The following is a 21187-nucleotide window of genomic DNA, read 5'->3' as shown; positions in this document are numbered from 1 at the left end:
ACACAGTTTTAAGTTTTCAACAAAGAAGTTCAAGAAATACAACACAACAAAAATTCCATGAATTTCGAAAGAAACAACAGGAATAATTTGATTTAAAAAAAAAGCTCTTCCGACCGAACAAAATGTTCGTGAATTGATTTTTTGGGTGATGCATTGATTGTGTTGGTAGATGTCAAATCACCTTCCAACGCTTTTGAATACAGTTTGTTTAATTTACGAACGCCAGCATCGATAGAAATAATCAATTTACAAGTTATTCAAGTATATTTTTCTCGAAACTGCCTATTTATGAGAGACACGAATTTATTTTAAATAGGTATTTCTTTTTAGGAGCTTCAATATTTAATTTACAACAAAAACATGTTATTTAAAACAGCTAAATCTTCAACAAAACAAACCACAGTTTTCAATTAAAAAAATGTAAATGATCATTGGCTAATCATAATTATATTATCTAGATTTTTATACTTTCAATGCTAGCACAAAAAAAGTGTTTTAACTAACTTTAAATTGAATTTATTTTAATTCATTACGTAAAGTATGGACGCCATCAAAGTAGGATCGCCGCTGTTTTCGTGCATGCATTTTGTTTCGTAAATGTTGGCTGTGCGTTCGAAATGTCACTTCAAGGCCACACTGAGATTAACAACTACCATTAGTAGGGAAACCTATTTTCATATTGAACCAAATTTTGAGTACTTTCAAAGTCTGTTTTTGTAATTGTTTCGTATTAAATTCCAATTTTTTCCAATTGATTTTTAATTTTTTGTTTTAATTTTCAAATTGAAAAAAATCTGGAAGGATTTTTGTTATTTTAATAGCAGAATATCCATTAGGTTTTCATTTTTATGAGTAAACCGCATAAGGAAACTTCAACAAAACTCATCAAACTCACTAATAAACAAGCGTGTACCGAGTCGGAGGAGAAACGCGACATCCAAGCGAAGACGTCTCTTCAGTTGATTGAAGATTTCGCGGCAGCCAGGCAAAAAAGAGTCCATTGAAGCGTATAAAAGTGATTGTGGTATACAGTAAATATTACAATTCGGTCTGTTCTTGGCGCTCCGTAAATCAAACGCGAAAAGTGCACCCAGATTTCCGGTTCTCGTTTTCCGCTTGTGTGTAAAAATTACTGTATTGGTTTTTCCTCGGAAGTAACAGGAAATCGGCTTTACTCTGCTCGGGTAAGTTAGGTGGTTTTGATCGTTCGTCTGGCAGTCGAGGTAAAATGCCTCCACAATAGCGGTTCCTTCAGAAAGGACCTGTTTACTAGCTATTCTCATTTCTACTTCCTGTTTGGTCCTGATTCTGGTCTTTTCATTCCAGCCGTTCAGCGAACAAGAAATCGGGAGAAAGAAGAAACCATCATCTTCCACACGCACACAAAGCCACCGACAATTTCCAGCCAGCAAGATTTTAACACTTCTTGGTAGCAAAGAAAGAAAAACCTGTACAGAAACGAAGCATCAAGAGGGAAACTGAAATCAGCACACAGTCGGTGGCCTCTCGTAAAACAAGGATCAATCAACTCACACCAATTTCGCTCGCTGTTAAGGACATTTTACGCTTAACGAACGCTTCCCAGCCAGCCAAGAAATCTAAAGAAGAAAGCCGGTAGCTTGCGATTCATCGGATTCAAGAAAAATCGATCGAATCCATAAAACAACAACCCCTTTCCACATCACACAGCGATGCCCGATTATAGCGATCTAGATCGCCAAATCGAACAGCTGAAGCGATGTGAGATCATCAAGGAGAACGAGGTGAAGGCACTCTGCGCCAAGGCACGGGAAATTCTGGTCGAGGAGGGCAATGTGCAGCGGGTTGATTCGCCGGTGACGGTAAGTGTATTAAATACCATTATAATTCTTTACCATTACCATTATAATTCTTCAATCGAAACTTCACAAGCAATTAGAACAATATAAGGGTAAAATTATTTTGAAAAAGTAAACAGACCAATCTCTGTAAAATCAACTCCTTGGGTCACGAAAGGATTGCGGTAGTATTCATAAGAAAATAAGGATTCCAATATAGGTAAACATTCTAAATAATACTCGAGATTCAAGATATAAAAAAAGCTTCGGCATAGGATCTTCAAGTAGAACCAGATTCATTTTCAGAATGGAATTCGGATCGAAATAATTGGGAAGAATGACCTTGTTGTTAAATTCTTTGACTTTGAGACCTGCTGCCTTGGAGCTTTCGGTGAGGTCGTCGAGTTTGCTCTGCATACCCCGTTGTGTTTGGGCAAGCAAAAAAAAATGTTTGCCAGGTTAAGGTTGTTTAGTTGCCCCATTATTGAAGGATTCCACGGCAATCCTTCGTTCGGTGCACAGTCGATCGATCCATTCAGATTCTCATCCATTACGATTATAAAAGGTAGCGGTGATAAGATACATCCCTGTCTCACTCCAGCAGTTACCGGGATTGGATCGGACAAGACACGAAAATGCCTCGTACAGTGCTATAATGAGATGGACCAGTTTCTCTGGGACTCCTCGTCGCCTTAGAGCAGCCCAGATGTTTTCATGGTAAAGTCAGTCGAATGCTTTTTCGAAATCAACGAAAACCAGCAGAAGAGAGTCCTGGAATTCGTTGATTTGTTCCAGTATGATTCGTAGCGTTGTGATGTGGTCCACACATCTTCCGGATCGGAATCCAGCTTGTTGCCTTCGGAGTGTAGCGTCAATTTTCTCCTGGATCCTGTTCAGGATCACTTTGCAGAGTATTTTGAGGGTTGTACAGATCAACGTTATGTCTCGCTTCATAAAGTAATCGGAAATCTTCATTGGCGGCGGCTCTTTCTCCCTCTTCGGCTAGGGAGTTTGTCCAGGCTCTCTTGTCTCGTCTACAAGCTCGTTCAACTGCCTTTTCCAGCTCCGCATATCGTAAGCGGGCGGCTGCTTTTGCTGACCCGGTACATGCCTGCTCAATTCCGACTTTCGCCTTTCTCCGATCATCGACCATCCTCCAAGTTTCATCCGACATCCATTCACTCCTTCTTCCACACACTTTACCGAGAGTACCATGGCTCGTCGTAAGGCATTCTTGATTCCACACCACTGTTCTTCGACTGTTCCGTCTGTCGGCAATTCCGAGGCTCGAGATTCTAGCTGTTCAACGTATGCCCTTTTCACCTCTGGATTCTCCAACCGGCGGACGTCGTATCGACACCCGACTTTCTCCTCGCGCCGTTGGACACGCGCAACTTTTAGTCGTATCTCGCCAAGGACGAGGTGATGGTCAGATGCAATGTCTGCGCTTCGTTTGTTGCGGACATCAAGAAGGCTCCTTCTCTATTTTCGGCTGATGCAGATGTGGTCAATTTGATTTTCTGTTCGGCCCTCTCGGGATACCCAAGTGACCTTATGTGCTGCTCGATGGGGGAAGAGCGATCCACCGATCACCATGTTGTTGTTGCCACAAAATTATACAAACAGCTCTCCGTTTTCGCTCATCTGTCCTAGACCATGGCGCCCCATGATGCGCTCAAGGTCCTGATTGTCGGAGCCAATCTTTGCGTTGAAGTCGCCCAAATGGATTTGAATGTCACCCTTCAGAATTTTCTCTACCACGCTGTTCAGTTGACTGTAAAACTGTTCTTTCTCCTGCAAGTCGGCAACGTCAGTTGGCGCATAACACTGGGTCATTGTAAGGTTTCTAACCTGTGTTCTGAATCTGGCTATTTTCGTTTATCGGTTCCCATCTTATGAGTGCCGCATTAGCCTGCGGGCTTAACAGGAAACCAACTCCTCGTTCCCGAGTAGCGTGTTCTCCTAGTATGCCAGAGTAAAGCAGTACTTGCCCGAAACTTGTGTTCTTCAGCGTTAGGCCAACGGACTTCGTTCAGTCCCAGAATTTCAAGCTTTAGACGACTAGCTTCTCTAGCAAGTTGAGCCAGCTAACCTTGTTGGGCAAGGGTTAAAACATGTTTTCATGCTAAAAGTCGTCGCCAAAGTTCTAGATCGGTCATTTCTTTCGTTCCTGTATGTGTTCTTAAATCAGCAAATAAACCAAGTATAATTTTATTGTTACAAATCTTTCGAGCGAAATTCGCCCCACTTTTAAGACATTCTTGTTAAAGATCTTACGGTTTCGCCTAATCTGTAATCGACAACCAAATAAAGTTTGCATTTTCTTAATCTAGACTACCTTTGAATGCTTTTCTCTATCACGGACATCTTTTTGAACGCACTTGGCTATGTGCGCTTCTTCTTCTGGATTCAGCAGATGGGCTGCTGATGTTTAATGGACCGGTATCTATGACCATATGTCCATGTGCTTCGTTTCAAGTCAATAGACAGTGCGCAGTTCAAAAGTTTTCTGCTACTATAAAAATACACATTTTGGCAAACTTTATTTATTTTATTTACATAGTATTCCGTCTTACGACATAACTTGACGAACATAATTCCTAAAATTCACTCGGTCCATGGCAACCGTTCTCCAATTTCTCGGGCACCCCACGTTCGCCAGATCACGCTCCACTTGATCTAACCACCCCGCTCGTTGCGCTCCTGCTCGTCTCGTTCCTATCGGATTGGCAGCGAACACCTGCAGGACAGTCATCCAGCATTCTTGCAACATGTCCTGCCCAGCGTATCCGGCCAGCCTTCACCACCTTCTGGATACTGGGTTCCCGTAGAGTCGTGGGAGTTCGTGGTTCATCCTTCGCCTTCACACTCCGTTCTCCTGTACGCCGCCAAAGATGGTTCTTAACACTCGTCGCTCGAATATTCCGAGTGTACGCAGGTCCTCCTCGAGCAATATCCATGTCTCGTGCCCGTAGAGAACAACCGGTCTAATAAGCGTCGTATACAGGTTACACTTCGTGCGAGGGCTAAGTCTTCTCGACCGCAGTTGCTTGTGGAGTCCATAGTAGGCACGACTTCCGCTGATAATTCGCCGCCGGATCTCACGGCTGGTGTCATTGTCTGCGGTCACCAGTGAGCCGAGATAGACAAAGTCTTCGACTATCTCCAGCTCGTCGCCGTCGATCGTAACCTTGTTATTACTGGACAAGCGGGTTCGGTCGGTCTCGGATCCGCAGGCCAGCATGTACTTTGTCTTGGACGTATTAATCATCAATCCAATCCTTCCTGCTTCGCGTTTCAGTTTGCGGTAGATCTCCTCCACCGCCGCAGATGATCTGCCGACTATATCAATGTCATCGGCAAAGCAGATAAGTTGACTGGAACTGTTGAAAATCGTGCCCCGCATTTCGCCCACCGCTCGTCGAATAACACCTTCTAGCGCCACGTTGAACATCATGCAGGATAGACCATCACCTTGTCGAAGCCCCCTGCGCGATTCGAATGAACTCGACAATTCACCCGAAATCCGCACACAGCACTGCGTTCCATCCATCGTCGCCTTGATCAGTCTGATCAGCTTCCTGGAAAAGCCGTTCTCGTCCATGATTTTCCATAGCTCGTTACGGTCGATCGTGTCGTATGCGGCTTTGAAGTCGATGAATAGATGGTGCGTAAGGACTTGGTGCTCCCGGCATTTTTGGAGGATTTGCCGTAATGTGAATATCTGGTCCGTGGTAAACCGTCCCTCTAAAAAGCCGGCCTGATGACTTCCCACGAATCTGTTTGCTTGTGGCGTTAGGCGGCGGAGTAGGATTCGGGACAACACTTTGTAGGCGGCATTGAGGACAGTGATCGCTCGGTAGTTCTCACAGTCCAATTTGTCGCCCTTCTTGTAGATGGGGCATATTACCCCTTCCTTCCACTCCTCCGGTAGCTGTTCTATGTCCCAGATCCGAACTATCAACCGGTGTAGGCAATCGGCCAACCTGTCCGGGTCCATTTTGATGAGTTCAGCTGCGATGCCACCCTTCCCAGCCGACTTGTTTCTATTCAGCTGGCGAATGGCTTCCTTAACTTCACTCATCGTTGGGAGTGGCTCCTCTACGTCGTTGGCTACGCCGGCGATGTACCTTCCCCCACCGTCTTGATCTCCTGCATGTGCGCCGTTCAGGTGTTCATCGAAGTGCTGCTTCCACCTTTTCATCACCTCACGATTGTCCGTCAGGATACCCCCGTCCTTATCCCGGCACATTTCGGCTTGCGGCACGAAGCCTTTGCGGGATGCGTTGCGTTTCTGATAGAACTTTCGTGTTTCTTGGGAACGATGCAGCTGCTCCAGCTCCTCGAGCTCCTCCTCCTCCAGGCGGCGCTTTTTCTCCTGGAAAAGTCGGACTCGCTGCCTCTTCCGCTGTCGGTGATTTTCCACATTTCGAGGGGTGCCTCTCTGCACTACTGCGGCCCGCGCGGCATTCTCTTCGTCCATCACCCTCCTACACTCCTCGTCGAACCAGTCGTTCCGTCGAGATCGCTCCACATAACCGATGACGTTCTCCGCAGCACTGTTGATTGCTGTTTTGATGGTATCCCAACAGTCCTCGAGAGGGGCTTCGTCAAGCTCGCCCTCTGCCGGCAGCGCTGCTTCGACCGATTGCGCGTAGTCTGCCGCGACCTCAGGTTGCTTCAGTCGCGCGATATTTAACCGAGGCGGGCGCCGGTTTCGCGTGTTGTTCACTACGGAGAGTTTTGGGCGCATCTTCACCATCACCAGATAATGGTCCGACTCGATGTTGGCGCCCCGACAGGATCTGACGTCGATGATGTCCGAGAAGTGCCGGCTGTCGATCAAAACGTGGTCGATCTGTGATTGAGTTTGGGACGGTGATCTCCAGGTGTACTTATGTGGGAGGCGGTGCTGAAAAAAGGTACTACGTACGGCCATTCGTTTGGAGGCGGCGAAATCTATCAGTCTGAGGCCGTTTTCGTTGGTCAGCTGGTGCGCACTGAACCTTCCAATTGTCGGTTTAAATTCCTCCTCCTGGCCGACCTGAGCATTGAAATCCCCGATGACGATCTTGATATCATGTTTTGGGCAACGGTCGTATTCACGCTCCAGCTGCGCGTAGAATTCGTCTTTGTCGTCACCGGTACTTCCGAGGTGAGGGCTGTGCACGTTGATGATGCTGATGTTGAAGAACGGGCCCTTGATTCTCAACCGGCACATTCGTGAGTTGATCGGCCACCACCCGATCACGCGCTTTTGCATCTTTCCCATCACTATAAAAGCTGTTCCAAGCTCGTGTGTGTTGCCGCAGCTCTGGTAGATGGCACGACCATCTGGGTACGTTCGTACCGTGGAGCCCTTCCAGCATACCTCCTGCAGCGCTACGATGTCGAATTTGCGGTTCTTCAATTCGTTGGAGAGCACGTGGGTACTGCCCACAAAATTTAGAGATCGGCAGTTCCATGTTCCAAGTTTCCAATCGCTAGTCCCTTTTCGTCGCGTGGGTCTTTGCCGATTTCCATCCGAAATTTGTTGTTCGTTGTTCGTTGCTTATGTTTTTTGTAGTCACAGGCTCTCAAGGCCCGCAGCTAACCCCACTATCTCGCAGGAGGACCGTCGTGATGTTGCTGTTTTGGGTCCCGAACACCACCAGGACGCTGTTGCGCTCCGCACGCCGCCCCTGACATGGAGAACAGACGCGTACGAAGCCCCCTAACTCAGTCTGCATGCGACCAGAGCATCCACCGGGGTTGGGTACCCGATCTCCGCTAAGGTTGCTCGCACCCCAGCTAGCACCACGGGGAGGTAGAGAATCGCAGTTGCAGACAAGATAGGTGATATGGTAGAAGAGGTGATATGACCACTACCCGAAGGTTGGGTGTATGGGGTCTCGAGTTGCACATTGTCTACTTCACTAGCTACTTGGCAAACTTGGCATTGTAAATAGATAAAAAGTGAAACATATTTTTTTTCTTGAATAATGATGTCCAACAATCATCTGTTTAAACACAATTGCAGGTTTGCGGCGATATCCACGGTCAATTTTACGATCTTAAAGAACTGTTCAAGGTCGGCGGAGATGTACCGGAAACGAACTATCTGTTCATGGGTGACTTCGTAGACCGGGGATACTACAGTGTCGAAACCTTCCTGCTTCTGCTGGCTCTCAAGGTGCGCTACCCGGACCGCATTACGCTGATCCGGGGCAACCACGAATCACGCCAAATCACCCAGGTCTACGGGTTCTACGACGAATGCCTGCGTAAGTATGGCTCGGTAACGGTCTGGCGCTACTGCACCGAAATCTTCGACTACCTCTCGCTTTCGGCGATCATCGATGGCAAAATTTTCTGCGTACACGGTGGTCTGTCCCCTTCCATTCAGTATTTGGACCAGATCCGGTCGATCGATCGTAAACAGGAAGTGCCCCACGATGGGCCTATGTGCGATCTGCTGTGGAGTGATCCCGAAGATACACACGGCTGGGGTGTTTCGCCGCGAGGGGCTGGTTATCTGTTTGGCTCAGATGTGGTTTCGCAGTTCAATGCGGCCAATGACATCGATATGATCTGTCGAGCACATCAACTGGTTATGGAAGGATACAAGTGGCACTTTAATGAAACTGTTCTGACCGTTTGGTCTGCACCCAACTATTGCTACCGGTAAGATTGTTGATTGTAGCGTACTGATTCTTTACTAATGGTTTTTTTGTTTTTTTTTAGATGTGGAAATGTGGCCGCAATCTTAGAACTGAATGAAAACTTACAACGTGACTTCACCATCTTCGAGGCTGCGCCACAGGAAAGTCGCGGTATCCCGTCGAAAAAACCTCAGGCCGATTACTTTTTATAAAACCCGATCGAAACCTGTGTGGTATGCTTCATTTGTATCTTAAAAGGCATCTCTGACGAGTGCGGCTCAATTTCCTTCTATCTCCGAATGACCGACCGATCGACCGTGCACAACTTACTTAACGACGCAAATGTGAACCTCACTGAGCTAAACAGTAATCTAGCATCCCCTTTGCCAATGTTACCCTATTCCTTCTGTTCCTGTATGTGTTCTTAACTCCGCCTCTTTTAGATGTCCATGCCTATCTGTTTTACTTCCCGATTATCAACTGAGCCACTCACTTTTCGAATGTTTAAAGTTATGTATGTATTTTCTTAAATATGATTACCTGACTTTCTAGAAGCCTCAACTAAACTTTTTCATTTGAGATCAAACCGACAGTTTATACTCAATAAGACAAAATAAATAGTGAATCACAACTCCACATCATCAAATGGAGAGGTTATAGGCTCAACCCTTACAACAACAAAACTAAATCTACTGGAAAATCAGAATGGAAGTTTTTTTTTATTGTAAAAATAGTAGACTGCCCATAATTTATAAAACAAATGCAGTTGAGCATTACGTGAAGTAAAAAAAACATTTTGCTAGCGAAGACATTGAAAAACAAGTGGTAGTATTTACAATATCAACATAAGGTTAAGATAAAATATATATCAAGTAAAGAAAGAAAACAAGCGCTACTAAGAATAATAGCAACCGAACCGAACAAAATCACAATAACGATTGTTTTGCAGCGATGTCAACACGTTTTCCGATTATGCAGCATCCATTCTACTGAATAGCCCCACCACCCCACTAAAAAAAATATGAAAAACGGGGGAGTTGCAAAAAACGACCGAAGCAAACTTATTCATCCGATGTGCCTGTGTAATATCGTCTTCAACGCTTTGTTTCGGAGGGCAAATCTAATTTATGGAATCTAGAATAGTGGAAGCTGACACAGGCATCAATTAAATCGCCGTCACCTAGCTGGAAGAGTTTGCAACAACAACAAAAAAAGTACCAGAGACCGTTTCAGGATCTGTCGGTGAACTATGAAAATCATTATTTAGTGTAAATCGTAATCACCACTTGCAACCGTTTAGAGAAGGACAGAGATATTAATGGGTAATGTTTGAAAAAAAAAACACAAACCTACAAACACATCTTCTATAGATTATAACGTAAAGTGATAAAAATAATAATTCTTATATATAAGAGACATAAATGGCATCAAGTTTTGTTTGAAGTAGTGGTTCCTATATCACGTCCCTCAATTGCTGAATGCTGATGGTGCGTTGCTTGACGACATCAGAAAAACAATCGGAAGCCCAAAGCGAAAATTAAAACAAACGAAAGTCGTTTTCCCACTTTGGTACTTGGGCATGTGGAAAGGAGTTCTGTGGACAGATATCACAAATACTCAAACACGAATTGAAAACATGAATGCGGTTTGGAAGTGAAGTCGGATTGCTCAAAAAAAAATTTTGGAGAAGGAGAAACCTGAAAAGAAAACGAAATTCTTTGTTGGAATGGAACAAAATTAACAAAAATGAAGACCGTATCGAAATTGTGAAGCTTTAGAAAAAATAGTAGAAAACGACAATTTAAAAACGATGAACAATTAGGTATGACCACAGCATGATTATCGGGAACCGTATATGAAAGCTGTTTAAAGGAAGTTTGAAAGTTCGACCCAAGTTCAACAAGGAAGTACAAGGTGAAATAATCCGTAAGTATACAATTACAGTTTTTGAGTTTTCCTATATCTTTTTGTACGCTGGAAAATATACATACCATTAGCTCTGAATCATGAGATATGTAAAATTAAACCTGAGACATGACACCTAAGACCCCGAGACCTGGGATATGACATGAGGCACTGTCCTAGTTAATCTTACCTTTTTAAAATTCGATTTTAGTTGTTTCGAGTATTATTTATTTTTTTAGCAACATTCTTAGATACTTTCTTATTCAAACGCTTTGTAAAAGATCAACGTTTTATTGAACTAAATCTGTGAATTTATGGTATTGGTACATAGTTTTGCAAAAATCTCTACTTTCAACCATTTATGCAAACATCTAAACTTTGTTAAGAAAAAAACTTAATTAACACATTCTTATCTTATTTTTATCAGTTGCGGAAAAATATTCAACACCAGTTATGGATGAGCTAAGATAATCTTTTTTTCTGAAAAACTTCACATGGTATCACTGATCTTGTCTACTAATTTGATTGCATGACTACTAGTTGTCTCAAATCCGATAGTCCATCTGTTACTTATTATTTTTTTTTCTGTGTATGTTTTCATAATAAGGTACTGATGATCCTTCAAACCATTGATTTATAAGATGGATTAAAAATAGTAAATAAATTTCATAACTGAAACAGAAAGTTATTGAAGAAATTTGCTTCAAATAGTTAAATTTAGAGTTTGCCTGAAACTATGAACTCGTTTTATACAGCTTTGGGGTTCGATGTTTTGTGGTTGTTCAGCATTTAGGTACCTACATGTAGCAACATAGTTTTGGTTTAAAGAGCGACTTGCTGCTGACTTTAGTGTAAGCATATAAAAAACTGTAAACTGTAAAGCTCCCTCAACTAGTTCACTGTACACCCTCGCTTAACCAATCATTTTAAATGGATTTATCGAACTAACTAGCTCGTCAAGGAAAAACGCTCATTTCTTGAACAGGTTCTGCATAAGCTCCCCGCAACGAGCTGATATTTTCAGATCCACCTTCGCATCAGCTCGAGTCGTTCCAATGTTAACAACGGCCACCGGAAGTCCCAGTTCCTTAGCCTGCAGCACAATCCGGTACCCGGAAAACACCGTCAAACTAGAACCGAGCACCAGGACCCCATCCGATTGCATTATCATACGAACGACACGCTCGATTCGTGGCATAGGCACATTATCGCCAAAGAAAACGATTTCCGGCTTCAGGTGCCCTCCACACTGAGGACAAGGAGGGATGTTGAAGTTTTCCACATATTCCTGGGACAGTTCTACGTCCCCATCCGGTCGCATCATGGTTGATTTATCTTCCATGTAGGGATTCAGTTGATCCAAAATCTGCTGAAAGTCATGCCTGGGTATGTGATAATCACATCCTTTCCCGGAGGTGCCTATGCATCCGACCGTGTAGCCACTGCCGTGCAATTCAACGACACTTCTCGATCCTGCTTTCGTGTGCAGTTTGTCTACATTCTGCGTCACTATACCGGATATCCGTTGTTCGCGCTCTAAACGGGCCAACGTATAGTGGGTGATGTTCGGGGCAATCGCCGAAAACCTTGGCCATCCAACGTAGTTCCGAGCCCAGTAACGCTTTCGGACCGATTCAAATTTTACAAAATCGCCGTGTTGAATGGGTTTGTGATTGGATCTCGCGTAAAGCCCTACTCCCTCGGACCGATAATCGGGAATTCCTGAATGAGATGAAATTTGTTTCAACGTTATCTGATGAATTGCTTATCAATCAAACCTGATTCTGTGGAAATGCCGGCTCCGGTCAGTACCAGAATGTGAGGTTTATCTTCTAAGAATTTTTCCAATCGTTTGAAATCACTCTCTACGGCTGGTTCGTGGGCAGGGACATACATGGAGCTAGAGCTGCTGAGCCTCTGTAGTGGCCCATGTCGGAGGCTTGATTTGGCGACTGTCCGGAGCATTGGATAACCGCTTGATGCACCTTGGGCCTTATCTAATAGGAAACTGAAGCTCTGACATGAAATCCCAACTGGAATAACAACAAAACGAACTTAACGCACTCCGTTGGATAACAAGATTCCGATCAGCTGCTGCCAGCGTTGCCAAAAAGTTCATCGGTACTTCGGCAACGGAAATATTTCTTATAAGATACAATTATGGTCAGTGATCCAATGATGGGCATGAAATCCTTCGACAATGAAACAGCTCAACGGTCTTGTCCTGGTGATCTTGTATATTTACATGTAACATATGTATACACACTCAGAAATGAATAAAATATAAAAATAATTTTTATTTAATCATCACGTTATTTCTTTGCGAGTAATTGCCGCAGTGTCTAAAAAATATGTATCGGATTATTAATTTTTAATGCACTTGAAACATTTCTCAGCGAGAAATGTCCCGGCGCATAAAAATTAAAACCGAAATATTTCGAACTGTCATTTTCTTATTCTCCTTCTTGCCATGCATGGCAGTCGTTTCGTTATGTTTGTATCTTTTTTTTCAGCCAAAACGTGCAAAAATCGTTTGCGGATGTAAGGCTGATGACATAGTGAGTGCGATGCGATGCGAATTGGCGGAAAATTTACGGACGCAGCCTACGCGAACTCGAGCGGCGGAACAAATTGACATCTGCTTCGACGCGTTGAGTATGTCAGGTTTAAGCGATTCTCATACATTTTCATCAAATGTGGTTCACCGCATTGAATCGCATTCACCGCACCGCATCGCATCGTATTCACTATGTCATCGGCCTAAGTATTCCTGCCTTCTGCTGTTTTCTAAAAAGAAAATAAGAACTCCGTTTTATTAACTACAGGCGGTATTCGAACGTTAGGAGCTGCAGCAGCACCATGGGCGATGACTGGGTCGGAAAATCAGTTCGGTCCACTGCCATCAGAAATGTGGAATATTTGTAGGGGGTGTCGCTTTTCCGGAATGGATTCAGTTTCTCCTGAAGGATTCACGCAGGTGATGCTGATTAATTGAACCAACACCGAAGCTGATGCTCATCCCCGGTCGAGCGAAGCAAAGTACCATTTCAGCGCTGCTCGTGGGTGGTGAAGGTGGGTGTACTTAATTAGTATACGAGAATCCTAAAAAAGGCTTAGAAGAATGCTTTTCATTTTCAGATTGTTAAGCAACATCAACATGGTGCCTTACTTTGTAATAAATTTCATATTATTTGAAATTAAAAATTTTAATTATAAAATCGTGAATCATTTAATCCTGAAATCTTTCAATATCATTCGTTGCATTCGTTTAGTAAAACCGCCGTTTTAAAATTCGTTCCATTTACCACCACCAGATGTCACTGTCGTAGATATTTCTCAATGCATAAATTTTAATAACCGAGATATTTCTCCATGAGAAATATTTCAGTAACTACACGCCGAGAAATAATTCTGGGAGTGGGCACGGTGAAGCTTGAAAATACATGAAAAATAATAAATTTATATTTTTTTCATTTCTGAGTGCAGACATATTATTAATATCAACCAAACATTTGAATGCTTGAAAAAAAAAATAGTTCTCTGAATTTGATCTATGACAAAAATTGTCCGGTGACATGAAATTGAGTGATATTTTCAAAGCCACCCTTTTTTCTGGGATTTTAAGCCCAATGGGTTTATTCATCCCAAAATGATTTCAAAACCACTTTCGTTTAAATATCGCACGACAGAAGCAACCTGAGGTCGCGCAATTAGCTCGAAGCAGCGCTGCCGGTAGAGGGCGAGCTGGACGAAGTCCCTCTAGAGGACTGTTGGGTGGGATACCATCAAGACAGTCATCAACAGCGCTGCGGAGAACGTCATCGGGCATGTGGAACGAACACGACGGAGCGACTGGTTCGACGAGGAGTGTAGGAGGGTGAAGTAGTGCAAAGAGGTACCCGTCGGAACATGGAAAATCATATGGAAGAGGCAGCGAGTCCTAATTTTCCAGGAGAAAAAGCTTCGCCTGGAGGAGGAGGAGCTTGAAGAGCTGGAGCAGCTGTATCGTTCCCAAGAAACACGAAAGTTCTATCAGAAACTCAACACATCCCGCAAAGGCTCGTGCCGCAAGCCGAAATGTGCCGGGACAATCGTGAAACGATAAAAAGGTGGAAGCGGCATTTCGATGAACACCTGAACGTCACACATGCCTGCAGGAGACCAAGACTAGCTACATCGCCGGCGTAGCCAACGACGAAGAGGAGCCACTTCCAACGATCAAGGCGACGGTGGATGGAACGCAGTGCGGATTTCGGCTGAATTGTCGAGTTCATTCGAATCGCGCAGGATGCTTCGACAAGTGATGGTCTATCCTGTATTATGTTCAACGTGGCGCTAGAAGGTGTTATTCAACTAGCGGTGGGCGAAATGCGGGGCAAGATTTTCAACAGATCCAGTCAACTTATCTGCTTTGCCGATGACATTGATATAGTCGGCAGATCATCTGCGGCGGTGGAGGAGGTCTATCGCAAACTGAAGATCCGGCGGCGAGTGATCAGCGAAAGTCGTGCCTACCATGGACTCCACAAGCAACTGCGGTCGAGAAGACTTAGCCCTCGCACGAAGTGTAACCTGTATATGACGCTCATTAGACCAGTTGTCCACTACGGGCACGAGACGTGGAAATTGCTGGAGGAGGACCTGCGCACACTCGGAGTATTCGAGCGACGAGCGTTAAGAACCATCCTTGGCGGCGTACAGGAGAACGGAGTGTGGAGGCGAAGGATGAACCACGAGCTCCCCACGGAGCGTGATCTGGCGAATGTGGGATGCCCGAGAAGTTGGAGAACGGTTGCCATTAACCGAGTGAATTGGAGGAATATTGTTCATCAGGTTATGTCGTGAGACGGAACACCAAATAAACAAATAAAAGTTAATAAAAAGTAGTCTGACTGAAACGTGGTCCTGAATGTATAAAATCATCAAGCATGCTGAAAGTAACTATCGGTTACTGAATCAATTTAAACAATTTCATGTAATTATACGGGAGCAGTCGCAGCTCGCAGCTCTGGTACTGGCTAACGATATAGCACAATATTTTGCTAGCCAAAAGACAATCGGATATGCACAGCAAACTCGACGACCCCACCAAAATCTCAAAGGTTGCAGGTCTGCAGTCAATGTCGGGAAGACCAAGTCGTTGAAGTTCAACAGACAATTTTTTTTTGAATTTTCGCTGCAACAGGGTAACAATTGATAAAAGTGGCGTCCCAAGCAACCAGAAGTCGCGTCTTCCAGTATCTTGGTAGCTAAATAACGTATTTGACTGTGGTACCAAAAAGACATCGAAATACATAAAGGCTCGTTCTACGTCTTTAAACATCTGGTAGTCACGTATGATCGCTGTACGAACAAAAATCCGAATACTTAACGTCAAATCTGAGTTATTGTACGCGTACGAAACTTGGTGCACATATGGACATACGCAGTACGCTGTAAAAAAAAATGGAAAATATGTAAACGAGAAAAACAGAAAGAAGGCCTTCAGCCTAGTCCACACTAGGAGACGGCTCGTCTCGAGACGGTCTCAGCGTCTCCCATTTTCTTCGGGAGACACTGAGACCACTGATCATACTGAGACCGTCTCAGATTTCCAACAACAACAACAGTTCATCATCAGTCAATCGCAGTTCATGCTGCCTAGTGTGGACTAGGCTTTATAAAGACTGTACATCGCTCAAATTATTCTGCAATACCATATCTGAAACGAGATCCACGAGAAAACTGGCGCTAATATCCGCCGCCAAACGGTTGGATCACACAGCTCGTCTTCGTTTTCCATCATCTTCTCGAGAGCAGGAAATATTTCATGCGCCTGAATCTATGCTGCTCACTTTTCCGCTTTGCGAGCAATCATCATCCAGAGGCAAGTCATCATCGAAATCATTACGTAAAACTGTCAAGTGAGGAAAAAATCAAAAGTGTCGCGAAAATATTCATTTTTTATGTCACAAATTATACTGTGTATAGCCATCAAGATGGTGATTATTTGTTAAGATTGTTCCACTGGCATTCGATTGGCTTTGGATATGGCACGATTGGAGTGAATTCATTGCGTGCCACGGTTCGCAAACATCCGGGTGTCCAAAGATAGCTTTCCGAAATTGTGGGGCTCAGCCTGTGGACCATTTTCTCAACAAGGAGGACACTGGGGTATAGTGTGTTGTAGGAATTTTACTTCTTTTCTTCAACGCGTCCCAGAAAATACTTCAAGGAATCCCGTCAAAATTAAAAATAATTCAAAATCGCTTTTGATCCAAAGGTAATCTTCCTGCTGAGCTTGACTATAAGAGAAAAAAATCTGGTCAGTTTGATCAATGTTGAAACAAAATTGTGAAATATGATTGTTTGGCTTTTGCTTCCCATCCTACATTTTCCCTCCCTTCGACCAGTGCCAAAATAATTTCGTATACGGGTGTTTCTGTTTTTCATACATCTGTATAGATAATTTGTTGTAGTCGCAAACAATTGCAAAAAAAAAAATACACAGCTATTTGGTGTTTCTTTTTTCTTGTCGCAGTTGGAAATAAATGTTGGATTTATCGATAATCGCACGCCGAGTCGCTTACAGTGAACAGATTTGCACTTCCCTGGAAGCCCTCAAAAATTTAAGCCGTCAGAAACAGAACCTAACTCGATTGGTCGAGCCATGTCCCAAGAACCGAAATCATCAGAGCAGCATCAGCAGCATGAGAGTCCCCAGCACCAGGTCGAGGACACAGATTCTTCGAAAAAATCAGATCACACGGATGAGTCACGATGCATAAGAACCACGAGCGATTCTTCACCACAGCACTCCCCGAAACAACAACGTTCGGAGCAACCCGATACAGCGGTAGAATCGGTCGGGACAGAACATGATCTGCCGGGACAATCCAAGTGGATTTGCGAGTATTGCACCTACGAGAATTATCCACTTTCGCTCAAATGTACCATGTGCAGGGGGCAGAAACCACTACTGAACGAGGACATATTCAGGTATTGATTTGAATGAAGGATGTCAGTTTCAAAATGCATATTTAACTGATCATTCTTTTTTTTACAGACTTAGCCCAACGCAACAGTTGAGCACAACGAAACGGTCGACTCAGAACTTGGCCAGCGGTCCTTCAAAAATACACCCCGGAGTAAAGCCCGAAGAGGAAGGCAGCGCTTCGAAATGGTCCTGCAGTGCGTGTACTTACCACAATCACTCCCAAACTCGACGGTGCATTCAATGCAACAGTAAACGGGATGATGAGCTACTCATCAAACCATCGAAATCTCATGTCCGTAAACCTTCCCCGCCCAAAGTAATATCAGAGTATGAAAATTTGAGTGAACAACTCAACGCTTTAAACATAAGTCGAAGTATGGGGGAGGAGGATGCCCTGGATCTATTTACACCAGGCAGTCATCGCAGGAGGAATAATTCTCCCGCTACCGCTGACAGAACCTTGGACAGTGAACAGGGAGGTGCTAAACATCAATCACCCACGTCTATCTCACCGGTCAATACCTGTGGCCGAGCAGCTTCTGGTGGAGGCAAATGGTACTGCTCGGCTTGTACTTATGAGAACTGGCCAAAATCAACCAAATGCTCAATGTGCTTGCATCCGCGCGAGACAAACAGCAGTCGCAACAACCCAGTAGCATCCACAAAAAGTTCACCGGAACTGGATGAAAATGTCGCTAGCAACATAGTCGTAAATAACAAAAGGAACCAACAAATCGTCCGAGACCAAGAACCAATGAACAACTTAGATATGTACCAACAGGAACGATACATGCGTCAACTGAGACGCCAACCCGACTGGCAGTGGCTCAACGCATGCATTGGAGTCGCGGAAAACAACGTCGGAGCTGTGGAATCTTATCTGGGTTGTGGAGGTGATCCAGGACGTGCCCTTTCGCCCGCCGAAGTTACTTTACTTAATAATAACGATATCGCGTTTGATGTAGGCCACACTTTGATCCACTTGGCCATTCGTTTTCATCGCGACGAAATGTTACCTTTACTGTTGGCCCAAATTTCCGGCTCTGGGCCCGGTATTAAGCGGGTTCCGTCATATGTTGCTCCGGATTTAGCCAGTGATATTCGACGACACTTTGTTCAGTCTCTGCGAATTAGGAAAGCTTCTTTCAACTGCCAATATGTTAACGAGCATGCGACATTTTCTTTGCCAGCAGACATTGAAGAGCTCCCTTTGGCACTGCAGGAGCAACTCTTCGAAGAGCTGCTTGATCGGGACGCTCAGAAACAACTAGAACTACCACCACCAGCGCTAAATTGGTCCTTGGAAATAACCGAGCGCTTAGGATCTCGTTTAATGGTCCTGTGGAACAGAAGTGCAGGCGATTGTCTCCTGGATTCGGCTATGCAGGCTACCTGGGGTGTATTTGACCGCGACAATACTTTAAGACGAGCACTTGCTGACTGCCTTCATCAGTGTGGTCGATTGTAAGTATCATCCTCTTTCCAGCCTCTAGTGAGTTTTCGTTACAACAGTTGATTAAAACCTTTTTCTTGTTTCAGCTTCTATCCCCGCTGGAAGGAGAATGAAATCTTGCAAGCCGCAATGCTCCACTACACCGTGTCAGATAGTCAGCTGGAGGAAGACTGGAGCACTTTACTTTCACTGGCCAGTCATCCTGGTTCATCCCTTGAGCAGCTGCACATTTTCGCCCTGGCTCACATCCTCCGGAGACCGATCGTCGTGTACGGTGTCAAGTGTGTGAAAAGTTTTCGCGGTGAGGACATCGGATACGCTCGCTTCGAAGGCGTCTACTTGCCGTTGCTGTGGGAGCACAGTTTCTGTATTACCTCGCCCATCGCTCTCGGTTACACACGGGGTCATTTCAGCGCCCTGGTACCTACAGAACCGTATTCGCGCATCGATGCTGCTCGGGATGATCGCGAAGACATCACGTTTCTGCCGCTAATGGACTGCGAAATGAAACTTTTGCCTATTCATTTTTTGAATAGCAATGAGGTTGGCAGCAATCGTCTTTAATTGTGATTTTTTATTCACTTTATGCTCTTTTTAGATCGGTCGAGAAGAATCAATCATGCGACAATGGTTGGAGGTTTGTGAAACAGAAGGGGGTCTTCTAGTTGCACAACAAAAGCTTCATAAACGACCACTTTTGGTAGCTCAGATGCTAGAAGAATGGCTTAACCATTATCGGAGGATAGCGTAAGTATTTTCTACGGGATATTTTTTCCAAAGCAGACTTTCATCTCACAACCCAACCATTTACAGTATTTCCAGGCTTTTCTAAAAATAAAACATCACTCGCGCTTCTCGTTAAACGGTTATGAAAGAAACAAAAATTTTAGATGTAGTCTATCGGAACTAGCTTATTGTGCTGAGTGTTTGTGGAGTCTGTGTTTGCAACGGCGAATCAAAATGTTGTCAAACGGAACCGGAAAAAGCCACTTGGTCACATCACAGCAGCACATTTTCGAACGTACATCGAACGTCAATTATAACCTGCGTCTAGTTCATTAAAATTCGGCTATGACGAAAAATCAAAAGATTACAGATGCCCTCTACTGCTACGTACTAGCACAAACAGCACGAGACGCTGGTCCCGGGAATTTTTCTATCCGTACAACTCAGCAGCAGCACTCTTCCTCCCAATCAACGAAGAAATCAATCAGTTTCGGATTTATTAAGAACTAAAATTACTACCAGTTACATAATCGGATTTACAATTGCCAATAGTTTTTCCCACCAAAATCCTTGAGCGACATAGGCGCGGCTTTTCTAGAGAGCACCGAGCAAACACCCCTTGAAAGGGTTCAGCTAATGTTTTGAAGAAACTGTAATATTGCACCGTAGTACTTTACAATTTGAAAAATTGATGAACTACCACGCTAACTAATCAAGATATATTATAGATATGATCTATGCACTCGAACAGTTTGTTATGTTTGTTAAGTTTCATAAAATTTAAACGTTTTTTTCGGGATTCAACTTTGGTGTGTACATATTTGATTTTATAGGAATTTTAGGTAAGTTATCTATATTATATATACAGCAAATGACAGAATAAAATATTTTCCAAGTCATCATAATCCAATAATTAATAATCTTTAACAGTCCGAAACTTTGTCCCTTCAATAGCAAAATCATCTGTGCGTTGGACCCATCCTTTCCGGAACATTTCATGGTAATAAAAATCATATACCCAGCCCTCGCGCATACTACGGAGCTGAAAGAATAAACAACTACAACCTGTCGGTAAGTCAAACTTTTTCATATCATACGATTACTTAATATAATCTTAAAGACACCTGCTGCTTCAATACATCTTTAGTGCGGTGCGTCTGCCACTCTTTGGAAATCTGCTATGAATGGTTTCCAGAATCAGTGTGGAGATCCAGTAACTCATTTTTTAAATTGTCTTTATTCGTACCAATTCATCATTACATTCATATTACATTATTACCTACATTAAATTAGGTGTTCAGTTCAATTACGAACTTCCAGAATCCTATAGTTTACTAATCACGAAAATTTATTTATTCGACTTAAATTTGCTGAGCGCAATCAAGTATTTTTATGTAGGCGAACATCCTATAATGTTAAAAATATTCTAAACTTACAACTAAAAACTAAAACTATTCTAAAATTAAACTAATTATCCCTCATTGTAAGATCATCTGTTACCTCTGGTGAGCGCGAGACTTCAACGCCTGTCAAAGCGCGGAACTTTTGTATTTACTTGATCTTCCGGGAAGATTTTGTGCCACTCAAAAACTCTATGTGGTTTATCTATAGGTGGGGAAAAGACTACCCTTGCACAAGTGTGAGAATCAGTTTTTTCAATGTTTTGATC

The 21187-nt window shown here is 43.7% G+C and overlaps 3 protein-coding genes across 7 annotated transcripts; 2 read left to right on the top strand and 1 right to left on the bottom strand.

Moving 5' to 3' along the window:
• Positions 1-905: 905 nt before the first annotated feature.
• LOC129750863 (serine/threonine-protein phosphatase 4 catalytic subunit) lies at positions 906-9880 on the top strand. Of its 2 annotated transcripts, XM_055745976.1 has the most exons (5): positions 906-1184; positions 1327-1841; positions 7837-8480; positions 8541-8691; positions 9408-9880. In XM_055745976.1, exons 2-4 carry the CDS (start codon positions 1692-1694, stop codon positions 8668-8670), a joined length of 924 nt encoding a protein of 307 aa, XP_055601951.1. In that variant the 5' UTR covers positions 906-1184; positions 1327-1691; the 3' UTR covers positions 8671-8691; positions 9408-9880. The 2 variants fall into 2 exon arrangements, with proteins under 2 accessions (XP_055601951.1, XP_055601950.1); XM_055745975.1 differs by having other exon boundaries at positions 908-1184; positions 8541-9880.
• Positions 9881-10264: 384 nt separating this feature from the next.
• Positions 10265-20417, top strand: LOC129750861 (ubiquitin thioesterase trabid-like). 4 transcript variants are annotated; one of them, XM_055745969.1, is made up of 6 exons: positions 10265-10384; positions 16884-17341; positions 17409-18803; positions 18879-19335; positions 19391-19539; positions 19606-20417. In XM_055745969.1, exons 2-6 carry the CDS (start codon positions 17013-17015, stop codon positions 19622-19624), a joined length of 2349 nt encoding a protein of 782 aa, XP_055601944.1. In that variant the 5' UTR covers positions 10265-10384; positions 16884-17012; the 3' UTR covers positions 19625-20417. The 4 variants fall into 4 exon arrangements, with proteins under 4 accessions (XP_055601944.1, XP_055601946.1, XP_055601945.1 ...); XM_055745971.1 differs by lacking the exon at positions 10265-10384 and adding an exon at positions 16249-16516; XM_055745970.1 differs by lacking the exon at positions 10265-10384 and adding an exon at positions 16249-16625.
• Positions 10602-12449, bottom strand: LOC129750862 (NAD-dependent protein deacylase Sirt4). Its single transcript, XM_055745973.1, has 2 exons — positions 12142-12449; positions 10602-12085 (listed from the first exon to the last, which is right to left on the bottom strand). Exons 1-2 carry the CDS (start codon positions 12326-12328, stop codon positions 11334-11336), a joined length of 939 nt encoding a protein of 312 aa, XP_055601948.1. The 5' UTR covers positions 12329-12449; the 3' UTR covers positions 10602-11333.
• Positions 20418-21187: the final 770 nt, after the last annotated feature.

Source organism: Uranotaenia lowii, chromosome 3, assembly GCF_029784155.1.
Source record: "Uranotaenia lowii strain MFRU-FL chromosome 3, ASM2978415v1, whole genome shotgun sequence".
Lineage (NCBI taxonomy): Eukaryota > Metazoa > Arthropoda > Insecta > Diptera > Culicidae > Uranotaenia > Uranotaenia lowii.
Note: the sequence above shows the minus strand (reverse complement) of the source record. Positions and strands in the feature narration are given on the sequence as shown.